Source organism: Haliotis cracherodii, unplaced genomic scaffold (assembly GCF_022045235.1).
Source record: "Haliotis cracherodii isolate W230 unplaced genomic scaffold, xgHalCrac1.p SCAF_5, whole genome shotgun sequence".
NCBI lineage: Eukaryota > Metazoa > Mollusca > Gastropoda > Lepetellida > Haliotidae > Haliotis > Haliotis cracherodii.
The window spans coordinates 10,364,840-10,388,768 of NW_027266308.1; the positions used below are offsets into that span (position 1 = coordinate 10,364,840).

Sequence of the window (23,929 nt, forward strand, 5' to 3'; positions counted from 1 at the left end):
TGCAAGACAGTAATCTGGAGTATCTTATAGCCACAATATCCATCATGCAAAAATAGTTAGGAAAATAGTTACCTAAAATTTATGGAAACTGTGTGAAATGAGATCATTGTGCGTGCATACTCATCATACACAGTATATCATGATACTCCACCGTGATACAACACATTGCACTGACAAGGACAACGGCCTACAGGATTTCACAGGTTTCTTCCCTGGGTTCCATCTTCCCTAAATACAGCCATATATGCACTGTGCACGTTCAACCATAGTCTATTTGATACATACTGCACAATGCTCTTGTATCTTTACATGTGTTGTGATACATAGTGTACCATTTGGTGAAACAAGTATAATCTACAGTTACTCACTGAAATCAGGTCTTAGTGATCGCTACTGCTACACAAAGATCTGAAGACTTCTGTTACAGGTCACGTCAGAATGACCTTTCATCCGACCGACCAGAGCATTGTTACGAGGTGGTATTGGTCCACCTGGGACCTACCCCTCAACTTCAGCCATCAAGTACCTAACTTCATGTGGAAAGGCCAATCCCACAATTATCAATATTAACTGACATAGGCATCATATTTTAAATCCATGCTACACAGGCCAGCCCACATCTTCTGTACCCGCTGTGTAAATACATCTTTTAGCATTGCAACCTTTTCCTTGTTACATGCCTAATCTTATCTTTAATGTATTCCATAATATATAGTATATACTGTAAGGTAGAATGAGTGAAGGCCACCCTGGTAGCTGTACAAATTGCAAACAATGGGGCACCCCACCCAGGAGGTGACAGCTTTACCCTGCAGACTATACCCACAACTCACAAAGGCATATATACATGAGATTTCAAGTACCTGACCTTACCTCTTAGTTCTTAAATGCATGTTATTCTTAATTCTATCAAGGAAATACAAAACTGTTTTAAGAAATATAGAATGAAAGTCGAGTGGTCCTTGTCATAACCCAAATGATAAAGTTAGAATGTTACGGGGTCCATGGGTGAAGAAGCACCTCATTGACCCCTTTGTTCTCTATCACTGCAAAAATGTCAAATCTCAAAATAATTTGTGATAAAGCAATAACTACGAACTTTTCAACATAAGCTGATTCTTAATTTGAAGAATCACAATATTGTTGAGGCAAATAATGCAGCAGTAATGTTATTTCTTGGCTGTGACTGTCACAATCCTGCCACACAGCCCAGCCCTTATGCCACCCCCGGGTACAACGTAGTCCTGTATGTCCTTGACCCTCTCGGGGTCGATCTCGCGCAGATTGGCGTTACTGGCGAGGAGATCATCCAGGGGCCAAATGCCGGGGTACTTGCTCTTGCCCTGGTGTCCGTACACGTGCACAATCTTGCAGGACTTGACGATCTGATGCTGCACCACCACCAGCTGCCGGGGGTCCTTGCAGTGGTACAAGTTGGGCACCTCCGGGTCCGGGGGCAGGTAGTCCTTCAGGGTCTTCTCTAGGGCCTTGTCCAGCACCACGAAGAATCCTGCAACATATTGAGGTCAGTTGCAGCAGTAATTTGTAAATATGTGAACTGTTATGATCCTGACCTTGACTGGAGGGGGGGGGGGGGAAGCTATGCTCCACTGTCTCATGGCCCTGGTATGGGTCTACATCTTGTCTGCCATGTGTGAAACTGAGACAGGGAGACAGATTGATCAATATCAATATATCAATATTATCAATATAACTCATAGAGAATGATAATCGATAATATCGATCAATTATCAATAAATATTGGAGAAGTAACTTTGAGCAAATATGAACAAGATTTGAGACAACACAACATATGTCACGTCACTGGTGAGTGGCAATACATATATGTATAGATTACTTTGTGGACATTTAAGATGTAGCAAAATCAGCTGTTTCCATCTTTAGCAATGGACAAAAACAAGTCTGTTTTGGTTACTAAAAACCTTATCACAATAGTTTAAGTAAGATATTATCGATGACATTTTTCACAATTCCAATTATCAATCTTTTCAGCCAGCCCTACTGAGTAGACAAGAAGTGAATTACATGCTTGGCTAACTTGAATACCTAAAGGGAGAGAGCAACCATATGGTAAAAACATTTGTTTGTTTGTTGTTTAATGCCAACTTAGCAGTATTCGTCATATGACAGCAGCCTGTAAATAATCAAATCTGGACTAGACAATCAAGTGACTGATATTGTGAGCAACAATGACACGCAATCAACCAAGTCATCAAGTCTGACCCCTCTGGGCTCCATTTAGTCGCCTCTAACGACCATCATAAGTTGCTGGGGACCCGGAATCCCCACAGGGTTGGTCAAAACAAGTAACCATGGCAACCAAACATGAGTGTCGGGTATATCCACTAGGGTAGACACCTGATTATCTCCCCTTAAACAGGACAAGGATCAAGGGTGGACATGAGCTGACAACAACCAATCCAACTGGCGTAACTTACATGACTGGCCTGACTTACATGACTGGCCTGACTTACATGACTGGCCTGACTTACTTGACTGGCCTGACTTACATGACTGGCCTGACTTACTTAACTGGCCTGACTTACTTAACTGGCTTGACTTACATGACTGGCCTAACTTACTTGATTGGCCTGACTTACTTAACTGGCCTAACTTACTTAACTGGCCTGACTTACATGACTGGCCTGACTTACTTAACTGGCCTGACTTACATGACTGGCCTGACTTACTTGATTGGCCTTACTTACTTAACTGGCCTGACTTACATGACTGGCCTAACTTACTTGATTGGCCTGACTTACTTAACTGGCCTGACTTACTTGATTGGCCTGACTTACTTAACTGGCCTGACTTACTTAACTGGCCTGACTTACTTGATTGGCCTGACTTACTTAACTGGCCTGACTTACATGACTGGCCTAACTTACTTGACTGGCCTAACTTACATGACTGGCCTAACTTACTTGACTGGCCTAACTTACATGACTGGTCTAACTTACTTGACTGGTCTAACTTACATGACTGGCCTGATTTACTTGACTGGCCTGACTTACATGACTGGCCTGACTTACATGACTGGCATAACTTACATGACTGACCTAACTTACATGACTGGCATAACTTACATGACTGACCTAACTTACTTGACTGACCTAACTTACATGACTGACCTAACTTACTTGACTGACCTAACTTACTTGACTGACCTAACTTACTTGACTGACCTAACTTACATGACTGGCCTAACTTACTTGACTGGCCTAACTTAACTTGACTGGCCTAACTTACATGACTGGTCTAACTTACTTGACTGGCCTAACTTACTTGACTGGCCTAACTTACATGACTGGTCTAACTTACTTGACTGGCCTGACTTACATGACTGGCCTAACTTACTTGACTGGCCTAACTTACATGACTGGCCTAACTTACTTGACTGGCCTAACTTACTTGACTGGCCTAACTTACATGACTGGTCTAACTTACATGACCGGCCTGATTTACTTAACCGGCCTAACTTACATGACTGGCATAACTTACATGACTGGCCTGACTTACATGACTGGCCTGACTTACATGACTGGCCTAACTTACATGACTGGCCTAACTTACATGACTGGCATAACTTACATGACTGGCCTGACTTACTTGACTGGCCTGACTTACATGACTGGCCTGACTTACATGGCTGGCCTGACGTACATGACTGGCCTGACTTACTTGATTGGTCTGACTTACTTAACTGGCCTGACTTACTTGACTGGCCTGACTTACATGACTGGCCTGACTTACTTGACTGGCCTGACTTACATGACTGGCCTGACTTACTTAACTGGCCTGACTTACATAACTGGCCTGCCTTACTTGACTGGCCTGACTTACATGACTGGCCTGACTTACATGACTGGCCTGACTTACTTGACTGGCCTGACTTACTTGACTGGCCTAACTTACATGACTGGTCTAACTTACATGACTGGCCTGATTTACTTAACCGGCCTAACTTACATGACTGGCATAACTTACATGACTGGCCTGACTTACATGACTGGCCTAACTTACATGACTGGCCTAACTTACATGACTGGCCTGACTTACTTGACTGGCCTGACTTACATGACTGGCCTGACTTACTTGACTGGCCTGACTTACATGACTGGCCTGACTTACTTGACTGGCCTGACTTACATGACTGGCCTGACTTACTTGACTGGCCTGACTTACATGACTGGCCTGACTTACTTGACTGGCCTGACTTACATGACTGGCCTGACTTACATAACTGGCCTGCCTTACTTGACTGGCCTGACTTACATGACTGGCCTGACTTACATGACTGGCCTGACTTACATGACTGGCCTGATTTACTTGACTGGCCTGACATACATGACTGGCCTGACTTACATGACTGGCCTGACTTACATGACTGGCCTGACTTACATGACTGGCCTAACTTACATGACTGGCCTGACTTACATGACTGGCCTGACTTACATGACTGGCCTGACTTAAATGACTGGCCTGACTTAAATGACTGGCCTGACTTACTTGACTGGCCTGACTTACTTGACTGGCCTGACTTACTTGACTGGCCCAAATGGAAGTGTTGATAAGAAGTAGAAAATCAAGATGCCATCCAGGCTCATACTTCCAACGTCTAGGCAATTGTGATAGTCAGGTAGGTGATGACTTACAAGGCACTTGAGTAAAAGCACTTCTCAGATATATGCATGGGAAGTTCTATAAAGCCTTATCTAGCAACTTCTCTGACAATTACACTGTATAGGGTTAACATGATGTCAAAGCAACTATTTTTGACAAAGTATACTAGCCAAGACATGAGAAAACTATGCTGATTGCTTCCACTTAAAAATACTTTGTCATAACATACATACATACATACATACATACATACATACATACATACATACATACATACATACATACATACATACATACATACATACATACATACATACATACATGTAGTCATAACATCAATACTGTGCTTCTCTTTACTGTCTTTCTGCCTATTCTATATATTGTAATTGGATGTTGTAAATACTCTGGAGAGGTACCCAGTCCATTTCACTACAATGGATGAAATATGTTTTACTTATTTTACAGAAGTCTCACCTCACGGATGCACCTGAAGGGACCACTTACTGTAAATTCAGCACAGACTTGACACCCGTTTTTGTGTTAAGTGCCATATAATGCTTACTTGAGGCACCTGGTTGCCCTTCATGGACACTGACTGACCTGTGATAAGGGCCCAGTGAGCCTTGTGACCTTTCTTCAGACAGGGGTAGTGATTCTTGTCAGCATCATAACTTCACAGGTCAAGGCAAACCAAGGTAGGCAGACACATCTCTCACTCATGTTCAGCTACTGCCTTTCAATGAAGACAGGAAGACAAGATCATTCATACTCATACATAGGTCAAGAGGGGGAGCAGTGGTTCATCTGAGAGGGGTTCAGGTGTGCACTAGGGAGAGGGGGTGCCAGGGTGCACTAGGGAGTGGGGTTCCAGAGTGCACTAGGGAGTGGGGGTGCCAGGGTGCACTAGGGAGTGGGGGTGCCAGGGTGCACTAGGGAGTGGGGGTGCCAGGGTGCACTAGGGAGTGGGGGTGCCAGGGTGCACTAGGGAGTGGGGGTGCCAGGGTGCACTAGGGAGTGGGGTGCACTAGGGAGTGGGGGGTGCCAGGGTGCACTAGGGAGTGGGGGTGCACTAGGGAGTGGGGGTGCCAGGGTGCACTAGGGAGTGGGGGTGCCAGGGTGCACTAGGGAGTGGGGTGCACTAGGGAGTGGGGGTGCCAGGGTGCACTAGGGAGTGGGGGTGCACTAGGAAGTGGGGGTGCAGGGGTGCACTAGGGAGTGGGGGTGCAGGGGTGCACTAAAAGAATCTGTGAGTTATGTTCTGGATACGAGACAAGATCGTATTGATGATGGATGGAGCTACTCACTTGTGGGAAAACAAGTAGGCTATATCAGGGTATATATATGGAAAATACTATCATTTTAAAAACTACCAGTCACTTAAAACCTTTTCAAGTGGAGTCTAATTTTGTTATCTTTGGAAAGTAGTCCCCCTAGCTTGTGAGTAAGGATACGGCACCAGCAGCAGCGACCCCCGCAGCATCTTCCACACCACAGCGCCACGCCCCTCCGTCATCGCCAGCTGCTCAGCATCACACCTCAACATGTCCCGAGCTAGATGGATCACCCAGTCCGCTAAAATATCAACACCACAAAACCTGTGTCATCGCCAAGATGTCAACTGGTTTAGAATTATACATCATGTAGTCGGTTAGGTAATATTTTGACATCAAATAAGTACATCAAGACGAAAAGATACGATTATTTTACCTTACTTGTTATAAAAATATCAAGAATAAAAACAATCTCATGAAGAGAGCATGTCATGTTCGTTATCATTTCCAGAAGTACATACAGTTAATTGGCTGTAAATAATTAATTATTAGATTTTCATCTCTGTCCGTCTTACTAAAAAAAAACCCAGACTTAGATCTGAATCATCTTAGTGTAACCCAAGTACCTATAGGTCAAGATAATCCTGTTTCTTTACATGATTTAGAAAACCATATCAAAAGTCATCAGTGTTCCCGCTGGCTTTTGAAACTGACAGTACTAGTGGACTGGCAGCTCTAATAATTACCAGTCTCCCCCTAATTTTTTCCAGTCCCAACTTTCAACAAATAAAAAAACGTATGAAAATTATGGTTTCTTCTTTCATGTTCGGTGCAATAATTTCATGTCTGAAGTAACTTAGTTAGATCTATACGCCATTCACACTAACTTCAGTCACAATTTTCTCTTCTTTGTTTTAATATATATTTCCAGACGTCACTACAAATGGATATTTAACCTAGAAATAGACACGGGGAAACCCTGATGATAACAGCATGAATATCACTGATGTTTTGTTCAACAACAAAGATTTATAAGGTACTTTATTTGCCGGTAGACAGGGACTGGCAGTCACAAGAATTACCGGTCCAAGCCTTATTTTACCGGTAAAAAAATGGTAATTACCCGTAAACGGGAACGCTGAGTCCTTCTAAACAATCGAACTTCATGTACACAGAAACCTTGTACAGTTGTTTTAAACATACAAGATAAGATATACACAGCCTCAAGCCTCACATCTTTTTGTACATTTGGACAAAATCTAATAATCCATGTAAGGTGGCCCAAGTAACTTTCCTCCTCCTCATCATCACTTTTTAATGTACTACTCAAAAGAAGTTAAAGAACAATTTAACTTTAGTCACACACATAAATTGAGTGTTCTTAACTTCTTTTGAGCGGCAGTAGAAACTAACAGCTTTTGTCCACTAGTCTTATAATGATAACATATGGCAAAACCCTTAAAAAGGGCAAATTTCTACTAGTCCTTATGATACCTGAACTATTGGCCAGTTTGACAAGGACTACAGGACTAGTGCCAATTTCTATCACTGTTGAGTAGTCTATATATATTGGGTCAGGTAAGGGGAGAGAATGTTATTTTGGTCTTTCAATTGTAAAACAAACAGACTTTAAGTCATATCTCCAGATCCAAGGCTTTCTGTATCTCAGGAATACACCAAACCAAACAGTGACAAAATATTTATAGGCCACCGCACGTAAAAGTCAAATATATTTGGAATGCAAAATTGATTTTCAGGTAATAGATGCTCACAAGCAACAAATCATATATTCTTCCATGTAAAGCTAAAACAAACAATATGATCTCAGCATGCTTCACCTACAATGTAACACAGCCCAAACCTTAAATGCCAGACATCCACATCTTAAAGAAGTAACCTCTCTTCAAATGCTCTACAATTGCCAATTTTCAATGACTCACCTGAAAATAGTTCTCCTTGGTGAGAGTATTTTTTACTCTTGCTTTTCTCCAAGATACTTTCTGCTGAAACATCCTGTTTGGAGAGGAGGTGGGCAGCCATTGCCAGTGCCACCATCCCGCATCTGGGAGATTGAAGGGCAGAGGTCAGCCTTGATACTGAACTTACCATAACATGCGATAACATTTAACACATGTTCTTGTGTGCATTCGAGACATATTTATTCCCCAATGTTTGGAATGAATTTCAATATGTTTATGTTTATGTTTACTGTTTTTTCAACTTCCAACTTATCACATGCTCCTATGACGAATTCCCATGAAATTCCTTGACACTAAAGATAAGAGTATTAATTTGACTTTCTGTTAAAAATATTTGGACACTTTACACAAACTGCAAATCTGCAAGTTATTATTGGTAAAAAGTGATGCACATGTTAAAGACAACAGATCAGGGATCCAAATCTAGACTAGTGAAACTAAGGAAGGGACATTTCATTGTGGACTACTACTTTTACCAACAGGGAGATGGCAACTCTGCAACAGATCAATTGTTTTGGACACGTGAAAATATATATTACATGTACTTTCGAACCATGCCGATATGAGTTACTTCCCTTGAATAAACAAAAGCCCATCCATGAACGCAAGACTGGAGATTTATTGTTACAGTATATGTTTCTGTGTTTTTCTCAGTTAGGATTTTCTAAATTGTATACATCACCACAACAAAATATCTGAAACATTTCGACTGAAACTTGCAGATAATCAAGCAAGTGAAGCAGAAAACGAAGTGAGCTTTCAGGGCAACACATCCACCATATCCTTGAGACTTTATTTAATAAAGGATTTTTTTATGTGATAATGAAACTGTGCATTTACATCTCCTTAACTGAGAGTCCAGGCACCATTCATAAATCTGAGAGGCTGGTGTATAGACAGTTACAACTATGAGAGTTAAAGAGGGGATCCTCCCCATGTGCGTGGCAACTTATAGTTTGTTGAAAGTACACCATTGTTCTCAATACTTCACAACAAGATACACCCACCCACACATGACACACAAAACCTGCTTATTTCTTTCAAAAACTCTCATCCTTAATCTGTCATATATATTCGGATCACCTTTAATAAATCATGTAAATTACAAGTAGGTTAGAATGGCAATATTTCAACTGAAGCAACGCTAGTCTGCAACAGCCATCAAACAGTTCCAGGACCAAAATATACCTACCTTAACAGTAGAATGATTCAACAATATATTCCTGCTCCCCCACCTCCCAATTTTGCAATCTATTGTCCCTGTCAACTCTCCCCAGCCCTACAGTCAACTGAATGGTCCGTCAAGGCATGCTACTCACAGCGGCCCCTTCTGTATCATCGGCTGCACGGGGCGGTACAACGACAGGTAACACTGCCCCTCCAGGTACTTGGCAATTCTGAAGAGAAAGTACACATGGTTAACCCTGACATGCGACGTACCATCAATCACAGTAGGGTATGACAGCATCAACCCCATCAGGGCATGACCCCGTCCACCCCATCAGGGTGTGACACCATCTCCCCCATAGGGGTATGACACCATCAACCCATCAGGGCATGACACCATCCACCCATCAGGGCATGACACCATCCACCCATCAGGGCATGACACCATCCACCCATCAGGGCATGACACCATCAGGGTGTGACACCATCCACCCATCAGGGCATGACCCCCCATCAGGGTATGACAGCATCCACCCAATCAGGGCATGACCCCCCATCAGGGCATGACCCTCCATCAGGGTGTGACAGCATCCACCCAATCAGGGCATGACCACCCATCAGGGCATGACCCCCCATCAGGGCATGACCCTCCATGAGGGTGTGACACCATCCACCCCATCAGGGCATGACTCCATCAGGGCATGACCCCATCAGGGTATGACACCATCCACCCAATCAGGGCATGACCCCATCCACCCCATCAGGGTGTGACACCATCAACCCAATCAGGGTATGACACCATCCACCCATCAGAGCATGACCCTATCAGGGCGTGACCCCATCAGGGTGTGACACCATCCACCCCATCAGGGCATGACCCCATCAGGGTGTGACACCATCAACCCCATCAGGTCATGACACCATCCACCCCATCAGGGCATGACCCCATCAGGTCATGACACCATCCACCCCATCAGGGTGTGACACCATCCACCCCATCAGGGCATGACCCCCATCAGGGCATGACCCCATCAGGGTGTGACACCAACCCCATTAGGGCATGACACCATCCATCAAATCAGGTCATGACAACATCCATCCCATCAGGGGATGACACCATCCACCCCATCAGGGCATGACACCATCTACCCCATAAGGGCATGACACCATCCACCCCATCACACCCACCCATCAGGGTGCGACACCATCCACCCCATCAGGGCATGACACCATCCACCCCATAAGGGCATGACACCATCCACCCCGTCACACCCACCCATCAGGGTATGACACCATCCACCCATCAGAGCATGACCCCATCAGGGTGTGACACCATCCACCCCATTAGGGCATGACACCATCCGTCCCATCAGGTCATGACACCATCCATCCCATCAGGGCATGACACCATCCACCCCATCAGGGCATGACACCATCCACCCCATCAGGGCATGACACCAACCACCCCATCAGGGCATGACACCATCCAGCCCATTAAGGGCATGACACCATCCACCCCGTCACACCCACCCATCAGGGTGTGACACCATCCATCCATCAGGATGTGACCCTATCCACCCCATCAGGGCATGACCCTATCCACCCCATCACGGCATGACACCATCCACCCATCAGGGTGTGACACCATCCACCCCATCAGTGCATGACACCATCAGGGCATGACACCATCAACCACTAAGGGCATGACACCATCAGGGTGTGACACCATCCATCCATCAGGGCATGACACCATCAGGGCATGACACCATCCATCCATCAGGGTGTGACACCATCCACCCATCAGGGTGTGACACCATCCATCCCATCAGGGTGTGACACCATCCACCCCATCAGTGCATGACACCATCAGGGCATGACACCATCCATCCATCAGGGCATGACACCATCAGGGTGTGACACCATCCATCCCATCAGGGCATGACACCATCAACCCATCAGGGCATGACACCATCAGGGTGTGACACCATCCATCCATCAGGGCATGACACCATCAGGGCATGACACCATCCATCCATCAGGGTGTGACACCATCCACCCATCAGGGTGTGACACCATCCACCCATCAGGGTGTGACACCATCCACCCCATCAATGCATGACACCATCAGGGCATGACACCGTCCATCCATCAGGGCATGACACCATCAGGGTGTGACACCATCCATCCATCAGGGCATGACACCATCAGGGCATGACACCATCCATCCATCAGGGTGTGACACCATCCACCCCATCAGGGCATGACACCATCAGGGCATGACACCATCCATCCATCAGGGCATGACACCATCAGGGTGTGACACCATCCATCCCATCAGGGCATGACACCACCCACCCCATCAGGGCATGACCCCATCAGGGCGTGACACCATCCATCCCATCAGGGCATGACCCTATCCACCCCATCAGGGCACGACACCATCAATTCCATCAGGGCATGACACCATCCATCCCATCAGGGCATCACACCATCCATCCCATCAGGTAATGACCCCATCCATCCCATCAGGGCATGACGCCATCCACTCCATCAGGGCATGACACCATCCACCCCATCAGGGCATGACCCCATCCATCCCATCAGGGCATGACACCATCCACCCATCAGTGCATGACACCATCAGGGTGTGACACCATCCATCCCATCAGGGCATGACCCCATCCATCCCATCAGGGCATGACACCATCCACCCATCAGTGCATGACACCATCAGGGCATGACACCATTCATCCCATCAGGGCATGACCCCATCCATTCCATCAGGGCATGACCCCATCCATCCCATCAGGGCATGACACCATTCATCCCATCAGTGCATGACACCATCCATCCCATCAGGGCATGACACCATCAGGGTGTGACACCATCCATCCCATCAGGGCATGACCCCATCCATCCCATCAGGGCATGACACCATTCATCCCATCAGTGCATGACACCATCAGGGTGTGACTCCATCCATCCCATCAGGGCATGACACCATCCATCCCATCAGGGCATGACACCATCAGGGTGTGACACCATCCATCCCATCAGGGCATGACCCCATCCATCCCATCAGGGCATGACACCATTCATCCCATCAGTGCATGACACCATCAGGGCGTGACACCATCCACCCATCAGGGTGTGACACCATCCACCTGAGTCTGAAGCCTGAATCTAGTAAACTTTTGTTCGGTCTAGTATGCTAAGCCATAGTCATATAATATGTAATAATTGCTATAAACCTACTCTAAATTATGCCCTGAGTGAAGCTTTGCCAAGTAGATTCACAAGCATTAACTGTTGCATAATCCCCTTGTGTTTCAGGTAACACTGACCCAACAATTATTGGTCTGTAGGTAGTTTTTGTTTTACTTGATATTCACAAGTGAAACAATGTATCGGTCGGGTTACCTGTAACACAATTGGTTGCATGGTTATCAATTTTGTACCTCGAGTCATCATCATGATTATGACATGTTCAACTTAATGTTCCTACCTGACTCTAAGACGGGTATACACAAGCAGCATTTATGAGTTTCTCCAAACCATGAGCATACATGTTCTTTCATTTCCTCCATATAATTATTCAACTTTCAAAATCCATCTCAATCTAAAATGTTTAATGAGTGGTTCTCCAGGCATAGCCTTCTCTATAGATGAATGAAATAATGAGTACAACATTCCTGAGGGATGATCACCAGTATTTGAACAAACATGGAGCAGGATTGTAGTCACACCTTAACTACTGCTGTTGTTTTGAGTTTGCATTGGCATTAGGTGGGTGGGTGGGTGAAGGTGACATCACAGGCAGCTTGGCACTGGATCAAGCCTTGCATGCAGCACCTGATGCTGCTACAGTATGGGCTAGGCTTTGCTGGGACTTCATGGTGAGTCATGGCCTGGATAACCATCTCATGATGCAATCAATCTGTTTTCTTTTCTTTTGTGGTCTGACTGTTTTAAATAAACTTCTAGGAATGTACATGTTTCATAAATAGTGAGACCTTATACAAGAATCTACGTTTGTTATATATGATATGCATAGATTTCTTTAAAGACAACACTCTTATAATATTTAATTTGACAGGAATTTGGTCACTGGTCATTGTAGCATTTGAGCAGATACCAAGATTAAGTACCTGGACAAGTGCAGTATATAAATGTATAATACAGATAATTAACAAACCATGTCAAATAATTTATGTTGTTAATGTTTCACTGACTATAACAAATAATACATTAACTGCTGACTTATTATTGTATTCGTGAATTAATATTTGTATTCATTATCTTATATTCGTGATACGAATCATATTTGCCTCATAGTGTATTTTTCGCAGCTTTAGTGTAAACTAGAAAAGACAATAACAACATAACTCCATTGTTAAACTACAATTCGCTAAAGTTCTCATTTCTATGCACACATTCTTTCTGACTGTTATATGTTTCAGAAAAGATAAAGCTTCAGTCAACTTCAGTGTATGCATGATCAGATTGTTTTATATGTGTATCTGAACAGTTATTGCCAGGGCTTCAGTAACACTGGGTAGGGTCGGGTAATAGGGAGTTGGGTACCCAGTAGAGCTGGGACGAGTCCAAATTTACCACCCGGGTTCCCACCCCCCCATTACCCGACCCTATCCGGGTACCCGATGAAGGTCTCAAGAGGTAGGTACATACTGCCTGTATGGGAAAAGTTTGACAGTAGCTCTGGTAAAATGTGATACATGTATGAAACGATCTGGTGTATACACTGAAGTTGGCTGAAGGTTTTTTGGAACACATAAAAGTCAGAAGGAATGGGTGTAGTGGTCAGGAAGAACTGCAAACATTAGTGACTTGTAGTTTAAACAGAGTTTTAGATAATTTTTGTCATTAAACAATATATCACGTGACTACCTGTGGGTACCCGGGTCCTACTCAGGACCCACCTGACCTGAGTACCCGAGTTACACGTCCCAGCCCTAATTAACATATCATTAATGTGGTTTCCATTTTGCCAAGCTGAATACAATGGTTTTTTTCTTATTTTGGATTAAGATGAAAACAAAAATTGAATTGTTTGACAGGCATTACTTAGAAGCTGACGGATAACAAAGTAGACACAATTTATGGATAACAACTTCTTTAATACTGTAAATGTTACGTTTTGGTATAGATCCTTATACCGTTGTCAAGCAAGCAACTTAAATTATCAAATAAAAAGTAAGAACTTCAGAAAACACCTTGTTCCAAACCCACTAAACAGATTGCAGCACACATTCCAATTCATTTAACAATGTACACTGTTGTTATCATACATGTATTTCATATAAGTTGTATGAATAATTTTGTTCAGCGGTATTTAAATAAGCAATTTATGTGTACCTATCTACTTTCACATTCTGTGGAAATAAATATGTCATCACAATTTCCAGTTCAGTAGAACCTACTTGACGGACGAGTTGTATCAACACACTATTAACTTCTAAACTGCTGTGTTTTTCATCATTATTAACACATTATTTGCTAACAGAAAAAAACATAACATGACATAAGAAAGAAAGAAGGCCAAGAAAGATATAATCGTTTCAGGTAACATGGACAAGTATGGATCGGTAGGTTGGTAGTTTTTTCACTTAATATTTTCTTAATCATGCTTAACACAGATGTCTTGTTTAGAACTGATCATAGTTGCAATGTTTCATAAATTTGTAGATCAAAATAGCTACAGCAACTAATTGGTTGGTTGGTTGTTTTGTTTGTTGTTTAACACCGCACTCAGCAATATTCCAGCTATATGACGGCGGTCTGTAAATAATCGAGTCTGGACCAGACAATCCAGTGATTGATATCATGAGCATCGAACCACGAAATTGGAATCGATGACATGTATCAACCAAGTCAGCGAGCCTGACCTTCCGGTCCCGTTAGTCGCCTTTTACAACAAGCACAGTCGCCTTTTACGGCAAGCATGGGTTGCTGAAGACCTATTCTACCCCGGAGTCTTCACGGGTCCGACAGCAACTAAAATACACATGCACAATTTTTTTCAAAATGTCAGGTATGGGCTTTTTTACGCCTGTTTCCAGGTGTGTTAAAAAGTTGCAAGTGAAACAGTGGGTCATTTGTGCTGCCTGAAACCCAAGTAATGTGATTGTGGCCTTAATTATAATACTATCTTCACTGGCAGGATATCATACTGATCCTACTGTGATGGTAACGTGTACCTGCAGTGGAGTGTCTCCTTGATTCTGCAGAGGAGCCTAGCATGGTAGGATCTCCCTCCACATTGAAGTGTTAACTGACAGCACCAGTCACCTTGAATTGTTTGTGCACCAAGGTGAGTCTAGTTCTCCAGAGCATCTCCTGACACAGGGATAATGCATTAAACCTGGCTCAATACAACCTTGCCGTGGCGAAATACAGTCAGTGGTAAAAACATTACAAGTATTCTGCAAATAAAATGGTGAACGATATCAGATTGTCATGTACAGAAAAAGGCCTTCTGGTTAAAACTACTTACCCTTAAGCTATTGTGTACAACATTTGATACTACCAGCCAGAACTTGGCTCTCGGCATTATTTCCGAAAGTTTTTAGCCTTATTATATGGACTATTATTAGCTGAGCTGACAAGACCGAACAAAATTTTTATTAGTTTGGCACTAAGGACTAGTGACCAAAGTCACAAACAGCATGTATGTATGCTAATGGCAAGCATTGCGTCAGACTGACATTGGGTCATTTACTCCAGAAAGAACTATCAGGATTCCAATTTCTGAGCAACATTGGTCCTGATACCTGGCAAGTTGTCCATATTCCGGTTCACAACACCTCCCAAAAGTCTAATTGTTGCTAATCATGGGATATGGGATAAAGAACATGCCATCCGTACAAGACGGCCTCCATTCTGTAGCAGACAGCCTGACTCCCTATCAGGGAATGAAGACTTCGAAAACTTTAATACAGAGTTGTCGCCATGATAAACAGAACTGAGGGAAACATATTTCTCGAAGCCACTCCATGATGAATTTGACAGTAGCCAGTTTTTGTCCTCTAGTGTGTCCTTTGTCACATGACCACCGAATGAGGAGAAAAATCCAGTAACTTGACTCAAAACTTACAACATCAATCTGGAGCTTCAATAATCTATCAGAAAATGGAAAATGTTTTCAGAGTTGATGAAAATACATTCTGGGTTTGATTGTTTAATATCCATTCCCAGTTAACCTGACAGTGTATAGATGTTAGAAATGACTTACGTGTTGGGATGATTGAGGAAGTTGTGGTAAGCCTCCCTTCCAAGGTGTTCAGGCGACTGGCAGACATGGTCCGAGCACACGATGGCCCCTGGCTCCTCCGCCTCAGGCGCCACCCTCAGTGGGGGAGGGGGCGGCGGAGGCGGGGGAGGGGGCGCTGGCGGAGTATCACATCCTTTCATAGTAAGGGGTCAGGCATTCATCTGCAATAAGAACAGATCAATTAACTTTGACTTTAACAGTACATTCACGTCATATAATGATTTGAACCCTCTAAATAATTTGAAACTTACCATGAAAGCAAACAAAATTGTTTTAGCAGATGTTATGAGTGATGTGTCATTGCTTGAAAATGTTGACAATATGTCTCGCCCATATTTACATAGGTGAATGACAGGTACTTAAACATCTGAGTACACGGCACCATTTCACAAAGTTATCATAGAAGTGATCATAACACCTATATTTCAACAGACTAATGATCGTATTAGAGCTAGGATCACTTTGTGAAGTGGTGCTCAGATTAGTAAGTTTGTGAGTATATCAGGGTTAGAAATTGTCACTAGTTCTGTTGTCCTTGCCAAACTGCCTAGTAGTTAAGGTATCATAAGGACTAGCAGAAATTTTCTATTTATAAGGGTTTTGCTACATGTTATCATCATAAGGACTAGTGGGCTAAAACTGTTAGTTTCTACTGCCTGTACTCCAGGCACCAGAGACAGATCAGTTTGTAATCATCATGTGTGACCTTTGACCTTGTTAATAACTGATTATCAAACTTGTCATCTGTATATATTTATTAAATATTATTTACCAGAAAACGCTTGTGTCAAATTATCTTAGTCATGAGACCTACTATTCACCAACTTGCTTGATATCAGACCCCTGACTACCATTCTTTCGGCATAATTTTATTTCAGTAATCATTCTTTAATCCTGATGAATGCGTAAATCTTGGAAGATCAAAATATTTGAAGCATTATCCTGTGTAGACATTCAAGTGTAGGCAAGATGCACCGGACAACAGGCGGCACCATCTATTGTGCATGAAGATGAGAGGCGGCTTCTTTGATCCAGCCTCCAAGCTCGATGGGATGCACTTAATCACAACAATCTAAGCATTCCTTGTGGTGATAGACAAAACAGATGACAACTCAACCATCATCCCAGTGGGGAGATCTGTGTGATATCAAGAGCTCATGTGTGATGAGTGTGCCGTGTGATAAACATGTATAGCTACCAGGTATCCTATGACACACAACTCAACAAGGCAATGAATATGTGGACCATAGGCATATACCTGTCTTTAGCTTTATGGGCACCGGTATATTCACGTACTTGGGAAATGTTTGTTTGTTGTTTAACGCCGCACTCAGCAATATTCCAGCTATCATGACGACGTCTGTAAATAATTGAGTCTGGACAAGACAATCCACTGACTGACATCATGAGCATCAATCCACGCAATTGGGATAGGATGGCATGCATCAACCAAGTCAGCACGTCTGACCATCCGATCCTGTTAGTCGCCTCTTACGACAAGCATAGTCGCCTTTTATGGCAAGCATGGGTTGCTGAAGACCTAATCTACCCCGGATCTTCATGGGTCCTTTGGAAATGATTAATATTTATAAGGTTGAATCTGATGAAACCACAAAACCGTGTGTTTTCATTCGCCAATGTATCCATGGGACAGGAATATATGCCTGATGATACAATATCATAGTTTGGTTTCTTTATATGCCTACTCATGTATCAAAACATATTTTAGTTTTGTATCACTTATAACAAGAGTCATCATTAGATGACATATCCCCCGATCAGAAATGGAGTTAGGCTACTTATATCCCACTTTCGGTTCACTGCCATTGGCTACATTCAGGGTATATAATGCTGCTCAGTATTTTTCAACATCCAACATCATTAAATGGCACCAGTTCCCAACCAAACTGATCTGTATCATGCTGTATAGCAGTTTCAACAAGAAATATTCAACGGTTGAGGGGTTCTCAGTGTCTTAACAGGGACTGGCAGTCACATGAATTACCGGTCCAGGCCTAATTTTACCGGTTAAAAAACTGGTAATTACCAGTAAACGGGAACACTGGGTTCCGATCTGGAAACAGAAAACAAAAGGAGGACAGACAGACATGCTGATCGCTATACCTCCCGTTTTTCAAACCAAGCTACTAGGGCTAAAGTTACCTAAAACATACCGCCTATCATGAAATAACATGCTAATTCTGAGAGAATATTATTATCACAAAAGTTGCTGTGTAAGCATGAGGATATGTATTGACATGCGAGGTGGGCACATTGAGACACACCTGTAGACCAGAGTACCACACAGTGGACATTGTCAGAGTGTGGTGCGACACAATGTGCCATTATACAGTCACTGGTGGAACTGGTATTTTGACAAGAGTTTTGACAGATGTTATTCTTTTCAATGTGATATTAGTAACAAAATTCACTAGCTTAACATAATACTGACTCAGTGATACAAACTAACAGTTTCATGGCACTAGTCTCTATATGATTACATATAGCAAAACCCTTAGAAATAGCCAAATTTCGACTAGCCCTTAGTATACCTTAACTTTGGAGCAGTTTGGCATGGACTATGGGACTAGTGCGAATTTCTAGCACTAATGACAACATTTTCATTTGGGCTAGTTAAATATGCTTGATAGGTAATAGTATTATAGGTAATGTTTGACTGATTTCAAAGCTTTGAATATGTCAAGTGCTAGAAAGTCCATTTGGTAGGGTAGGAAGAGTATTTTGATTATGGTACAAAAATATGGCTGGTTTGGCAAGGGGAAAAGGGTATGATTACAGCAGTTTCACTGGCAAACCCAAGCACAGGTCTAATGACTGAAGTGCAACACAGAGCATATGGGCCCCGCAGTGTTGAAGTAAAAAATACCCTTGACAGCTGACAGACTTGCCCCATGTTGCTCAGACTCAGCAGCTAAAAAATGTTCGGGAAAAATAGTGGTACTTGCAGTGCACACAAACATATGCTGCCATGCATTCTCACAATATGCATGATATGTACTGGCAGCACCTAGGACTTTCTTATGAGTGTGATAAGCATGATAAGGTGACTTATAACGACAAGTGATAGCCCTACATACAGCAGGTTGAATGCAGTACTGTAACTCCTCTCATGTTCGTTTTTGTTTATTTGTTGTTAACGCCACAATCGGCAATAGTCCAGCTATATGACGGCGGTCTGTAAATAATCGAGTCTGGACCAGACACTCAAGAGATTGACATCATGAGCATCGATGATACGATGACATGCATCAACCCAGTCAGGGAGTCTGACCACCTAATCCTGTTAGTCGCCTCTTACAATTAGCATTATCGTTTTTTAAAGAAAGCATGGGATGCTGAAGACCTATTCTAACTCGGATCTTCACGGGTCCCTCTCATGTTCGGCCCATGTAAAGTTGGCATGCATGGATCAGGAAGCAATACAATAAAGCTAGAATCCCATGTGCACATAGTCCATGCGTAATGTGTAGTCGTAATCCGTATTGGCTGTTTCCATGTGTGTGTGAAATAAATACTAATGCAGGCATGATTTTAGTTTTTTATGACTGAATGTGGGGACCCGGGTACCCGGGTACCCGGGTTCTACTCAGTACCCACCCGACCCGAGTACCCGAGTTACCCGTTCTAGCCCTAAACTGCATCACTTTGGGATATCCTCCCACACACGAGTTGACTCACCTAAAATAATGTTCTAAGCGGCATTAGACCAAACTCACTCACCCACTTTAGAACTCAAATCTCCACCATGTACAAGCACAACTGATCTTAGTTTCACACATGAAGGTAAAAGGTAATCATGATCATAGCATTGTCAAAAATCAACATACACCAACACCTCATATAAACAAGTTCGTCCAGTGAAAGATTTACTCATTTAAATCATAATAGCTGAAGGCAACTTTTTTTTCATCATTAAGGAATAGATTAATTTTTTTCACCACCACCCTCCCAAGGACATGGTCAGTCCTAACGTCTATTACCCTGCAAACTATTATCACCCAAGGTCACACAGCTCAGTAATGGCAAACATCGCCTTGTAAGATGGCTGCAATGGCATCCATGTTTAAAATAACATCTGGTAGTGAGTATACCACATGCCTAATGCTTCTGATAGAAATATAGGAACATTCTTAAACTGTTAATAATATGATATGATATTTCAGTTTACCCCATCCAGGTACTAAGGTGACCCATACAAGCTTAATTTATACTTTATTTTTTTAACTTCTCTGAATATATTTGACATTCCTAGAATAGCTAACTGCTGCCAGCTCTCCTCCAATCCATTGTTAGGAATCATCCTCAAGATGATGTAGTGTTCGAAATTACTTTCCCAGTCACCCAAACCTTAAAAAAAACAAAACTGTAATTATCCCCTTAGAAATAACTTCACAATCAGCTTCAGGTTAAAATGCTTCCTCCATTTGTAGAATTTATTGACCACTAAAACCAACTGCACAATCATTATATATAGCAAAATATGCTTAGTGACATGACACTGTTTCTACAGTGAATTTTCTTTGGATAAAAAAAACAATACCTGAAGTGATAATTATAAAAAAACATTACTTACATAAAGAACGCAGCAAGCTGAGAGCCCTGTATCTACCCTGTGCATGCATCACCAAGGTAACCTGACACTAAAAGTGCATCCAGATGTCATTCTGCCCTCTGTCTGTGGGGCAGGTTAATCCCCAGAGACAGGCCAGGTAAAGGCAGTACAATATACACCATGTAGATGATACACTGTAATACTTCCCTCCTTGCTAGAGAATATCAGCCCAGCTTGTCTACACATGACCAGGATGGGTGTGGTGCCTGTATATATTTGTTTGTGCATAGTATTGAGTATTCTCAAGTTACATTGTAACCAGTATTTTGGTTATCAGGAAAAGGTTTCAAATGACAAAATTTAGACTTGCTGATGGAATTCTATGGACACAAAGAATCTGCCTCTAATACTGTATTGTACGATAAAGTATACCTGTGTAATGAGAGTCACACAAGTGGTTCCAAATTGTGATCTGTTTCAACTGCAGACATCATGGACACGACCTGTGAAGATTCCGGAGTAGAATAGGTCTTCAGCAACCCATACTTGCCGTAAAAGGCGACTATGCTTGTCGTAAGAGGCGACTAACGGGATCGGGTGCTCAGGCTCACTGACTTGGTTGATACATGTCATCGATCCTAATTGCGTGGATCGATGCTCATGATGTCAATCAGTGGATTGTCTGGTCCAGACTCGATTATTTTACAGACCGCCGTCATATAGCTGGAATATTGCTGAGTGAGGCGTTAAACAACAAACAAATACCATGGACAACAGCTATAGTCACATCTAATCCTTCTGTAAACATGGTCACAAGAACCTAATCATATTTAAACTCAGTTTTGGTTTTTGATAAATTCAGACTTCTGAATGGGAAAAAATATAGTCTCATGAAGCTTCAGAGTTGATAATAGTCATAACTTAGAGAAGAGAAAATCCTTTTTTTAAAAGTTAATTTAAATTAATGGTTGTATTGAAAATAAAAGATATTATTTCTTTCCAATGAATTCAACGCATTCAGGGATTAATCCAAAAGTATAATAAGAAACATTCAAAGTTTGATCAAAATTGAGTGAGTTGGGTTTAACACTGCTTTTAACAGTATTCCTGTTATATCACGGCGTGTCAGCTTAATGTGGGAGCAAAGCCCGAAGTGATGCAGGTCTGAGACATTTACCACTTTGGTGAAACTCACAAGCACGGGTATGGTGCTTACAAACCTAGAAACATAATCAGGGCGAACTAGAATTCAAACCCACAACCATTGGTTACAGGTAATAGCAGTTACATATGACCTCATTGAAGACACTTGCATCAACATCACTTGCAATGCATTTAGATGTGTGACTGCCAAACTGGTACAGCTGTGGTGGTGATTGATGCCACTTGGGCCTCACATCATCTGTGATACTATTACCCAACACGACAGTTCTTGCACAAATAGAGTGATACATAATGTGACCGTGTGGTCTCTGGTAAAATCCGCTCTACATAATATACAATTTTGAAATGTTGTCACAACCTGTCAAAAATCAGGTGCAGTTATGTTCAGGGGTTCAAAGGAATTAAATTTAAATACATTTTAAATGAAAAGCCTCAAACATCTCAGGTGCACATTTCATTTCTCAAAATAGACTGAGTTTGAGAATTGAGCAATAAATTAAGTTTGTTTCAAGAAGTCTTGGCAAAGACAAACTCTCTCCCCCAAGTTTCAAACAGTACAGAACTATGCTAGAAATTAAGCTTAAAGTCAAGGGGTACCTTTGAGTGTAATTACCATATATGTTAATGGTTGAAAGTTTAGAGTCCCTTAATTCAAATACTACAGGAATAAACATATATACATATGACAACATGTATATCATTTATATTTCTACTTGCTGTAATGAATAAATCAACATGATCAAGGCCTAGTTGTTAGAATATAATCTGAATTAAAATGCTCCTCCTGTAGTTCTGGGTGTTAAAGTGCGATAATGGCGAATTGATATGTATGCAATGAAAACTGAAAAAAACATTGTTTCTTATGCATATTATTGGCACTAAACAAATCAACAAATACTTATATCTTTGACCTGAAGAGAAAAAAATCAGCCGAGACAATGTAACGAAGCACTTTTTCTGTTGCCATGGGTAGATCTACTAATTAGAGTGTCATGTGATATGTCATATATTATGAATACGATATACGTCAGACAGTAAATGGAAGTAATATATCATTGATGGGATATACCCTCAATATACCATCCCTCTTTGAGATACAGTACGTTGAGTTTACGGAAACTGTCACTGTACAAATAATGAGCGATGTATTTTGAAACAAATGACGGACAATTATGCCAAGCATTGAAAATATCACTTACGAGTAAGTTAGATCACATTCCGGCATGTAATACTTGCTTGTCACAGCTCCACGTGCAGCACGAGGATTCATAAACAACACGGAAATCGTCTGCCGTAGCTAACGTGACCTACAGAAGCGCGCGCCCTCTACCGACCAAACCATACGCACCCTATCGAGGCTAACAGGCGCGTGCCAGCTGTTGGCGTGCTTATCGCTCGAGTTCTCAGCGACCTTAGGGTTAGTTCTTACAGTGCCAGTTGAGAAGAATAACTCCCTTAGACTCCCATCAATTCCAGGAATACCTGGACTGTTAGTCGAACTAATTAAGTTGCACGTTAACATCTGTTTCATTGGGACAAGAGGATTGGATGTTTGCTTATCAAACGGCTTTTTTCACATGCTTCTGGAAAAATAAATTTTTTTTCAGTGTTCAGAATTTTCAGGAAATCTGTGATTATAATTTACCAGCGTTTTACACATCTACTCGTGCACCTGTAAAGCTATGGCATGTTTTTAAATATTTTGATATCTTCAATTTTGTGTTTCGAGAACACTTGTAAATAAATACATAATCTGTCTGATCAACACAAGTATATTTGAAATCCTCTCTAATATTTACCTCGTATCAAAGCAATTTGTTAGTAATATTTTTCTTGGCAT

The 23,929-nt window shown here is 42.3% G+C and overlaps 1 protein-coding gene across 1 annotated transcript; it reads right to left on the bottom strand.

The window, feature by feature from the left end:
- Nucleotides 1-368: 368 nt before the first annotated feature.
- LOC139442408 (actin maturation protease-like) lies at nt 369-23,414 on the bottom strand. The gene is made up of 7 exons (XM_071223222.1): nt 23,289-23,414; nt 16,314-16,513; nt 9,214-9,291; nt 7,856-7,977; nt 6,096-6,216; nt 5,245-5,315; nt 369-1,510 (listed from the first exon to the last, which is right to left on the bottom strand). Exons 2-7 carry the CDS (start codon nt 16,490-16,492, stop codon nt 1,170-1,172), a joined length of 912 nt encoding a protein of 303 aa, XP_071079323.1. The 5' UTR covers nt 16,493-16,513; nt 23,289-23,414; the 3' UTR covers nt 369-1,169.
- Between the last annotated feature and the right edge of the window lie 515 nt (nt 23,415-23,929).

Bases quoted from the DNA above. Each gene is read 5' to 3' on its own strand.
- LOC139442408 (XM_071223222.1), bottom strand. From the start codon at position 16,492: ATGAAAGGATGTGATACTCCGCCAGCGCCCCCTCCCCCGCCTCCGCCG. The intron at 7,978-9,213 runs GTGAGTAGCATG...TCAATCTCCCAG, and splicing joins ATGATACAGAAGGGGCCGCT to ATGCGGGATGGTGGCACTGG. The intron at 1,511-5,244 runs GTCAGTCAGTGT...AATATGTTGCAG, and splicing joins TCACTGGGCCCTTATCACAG to GATTCTTCGTGGTGCTGGAC.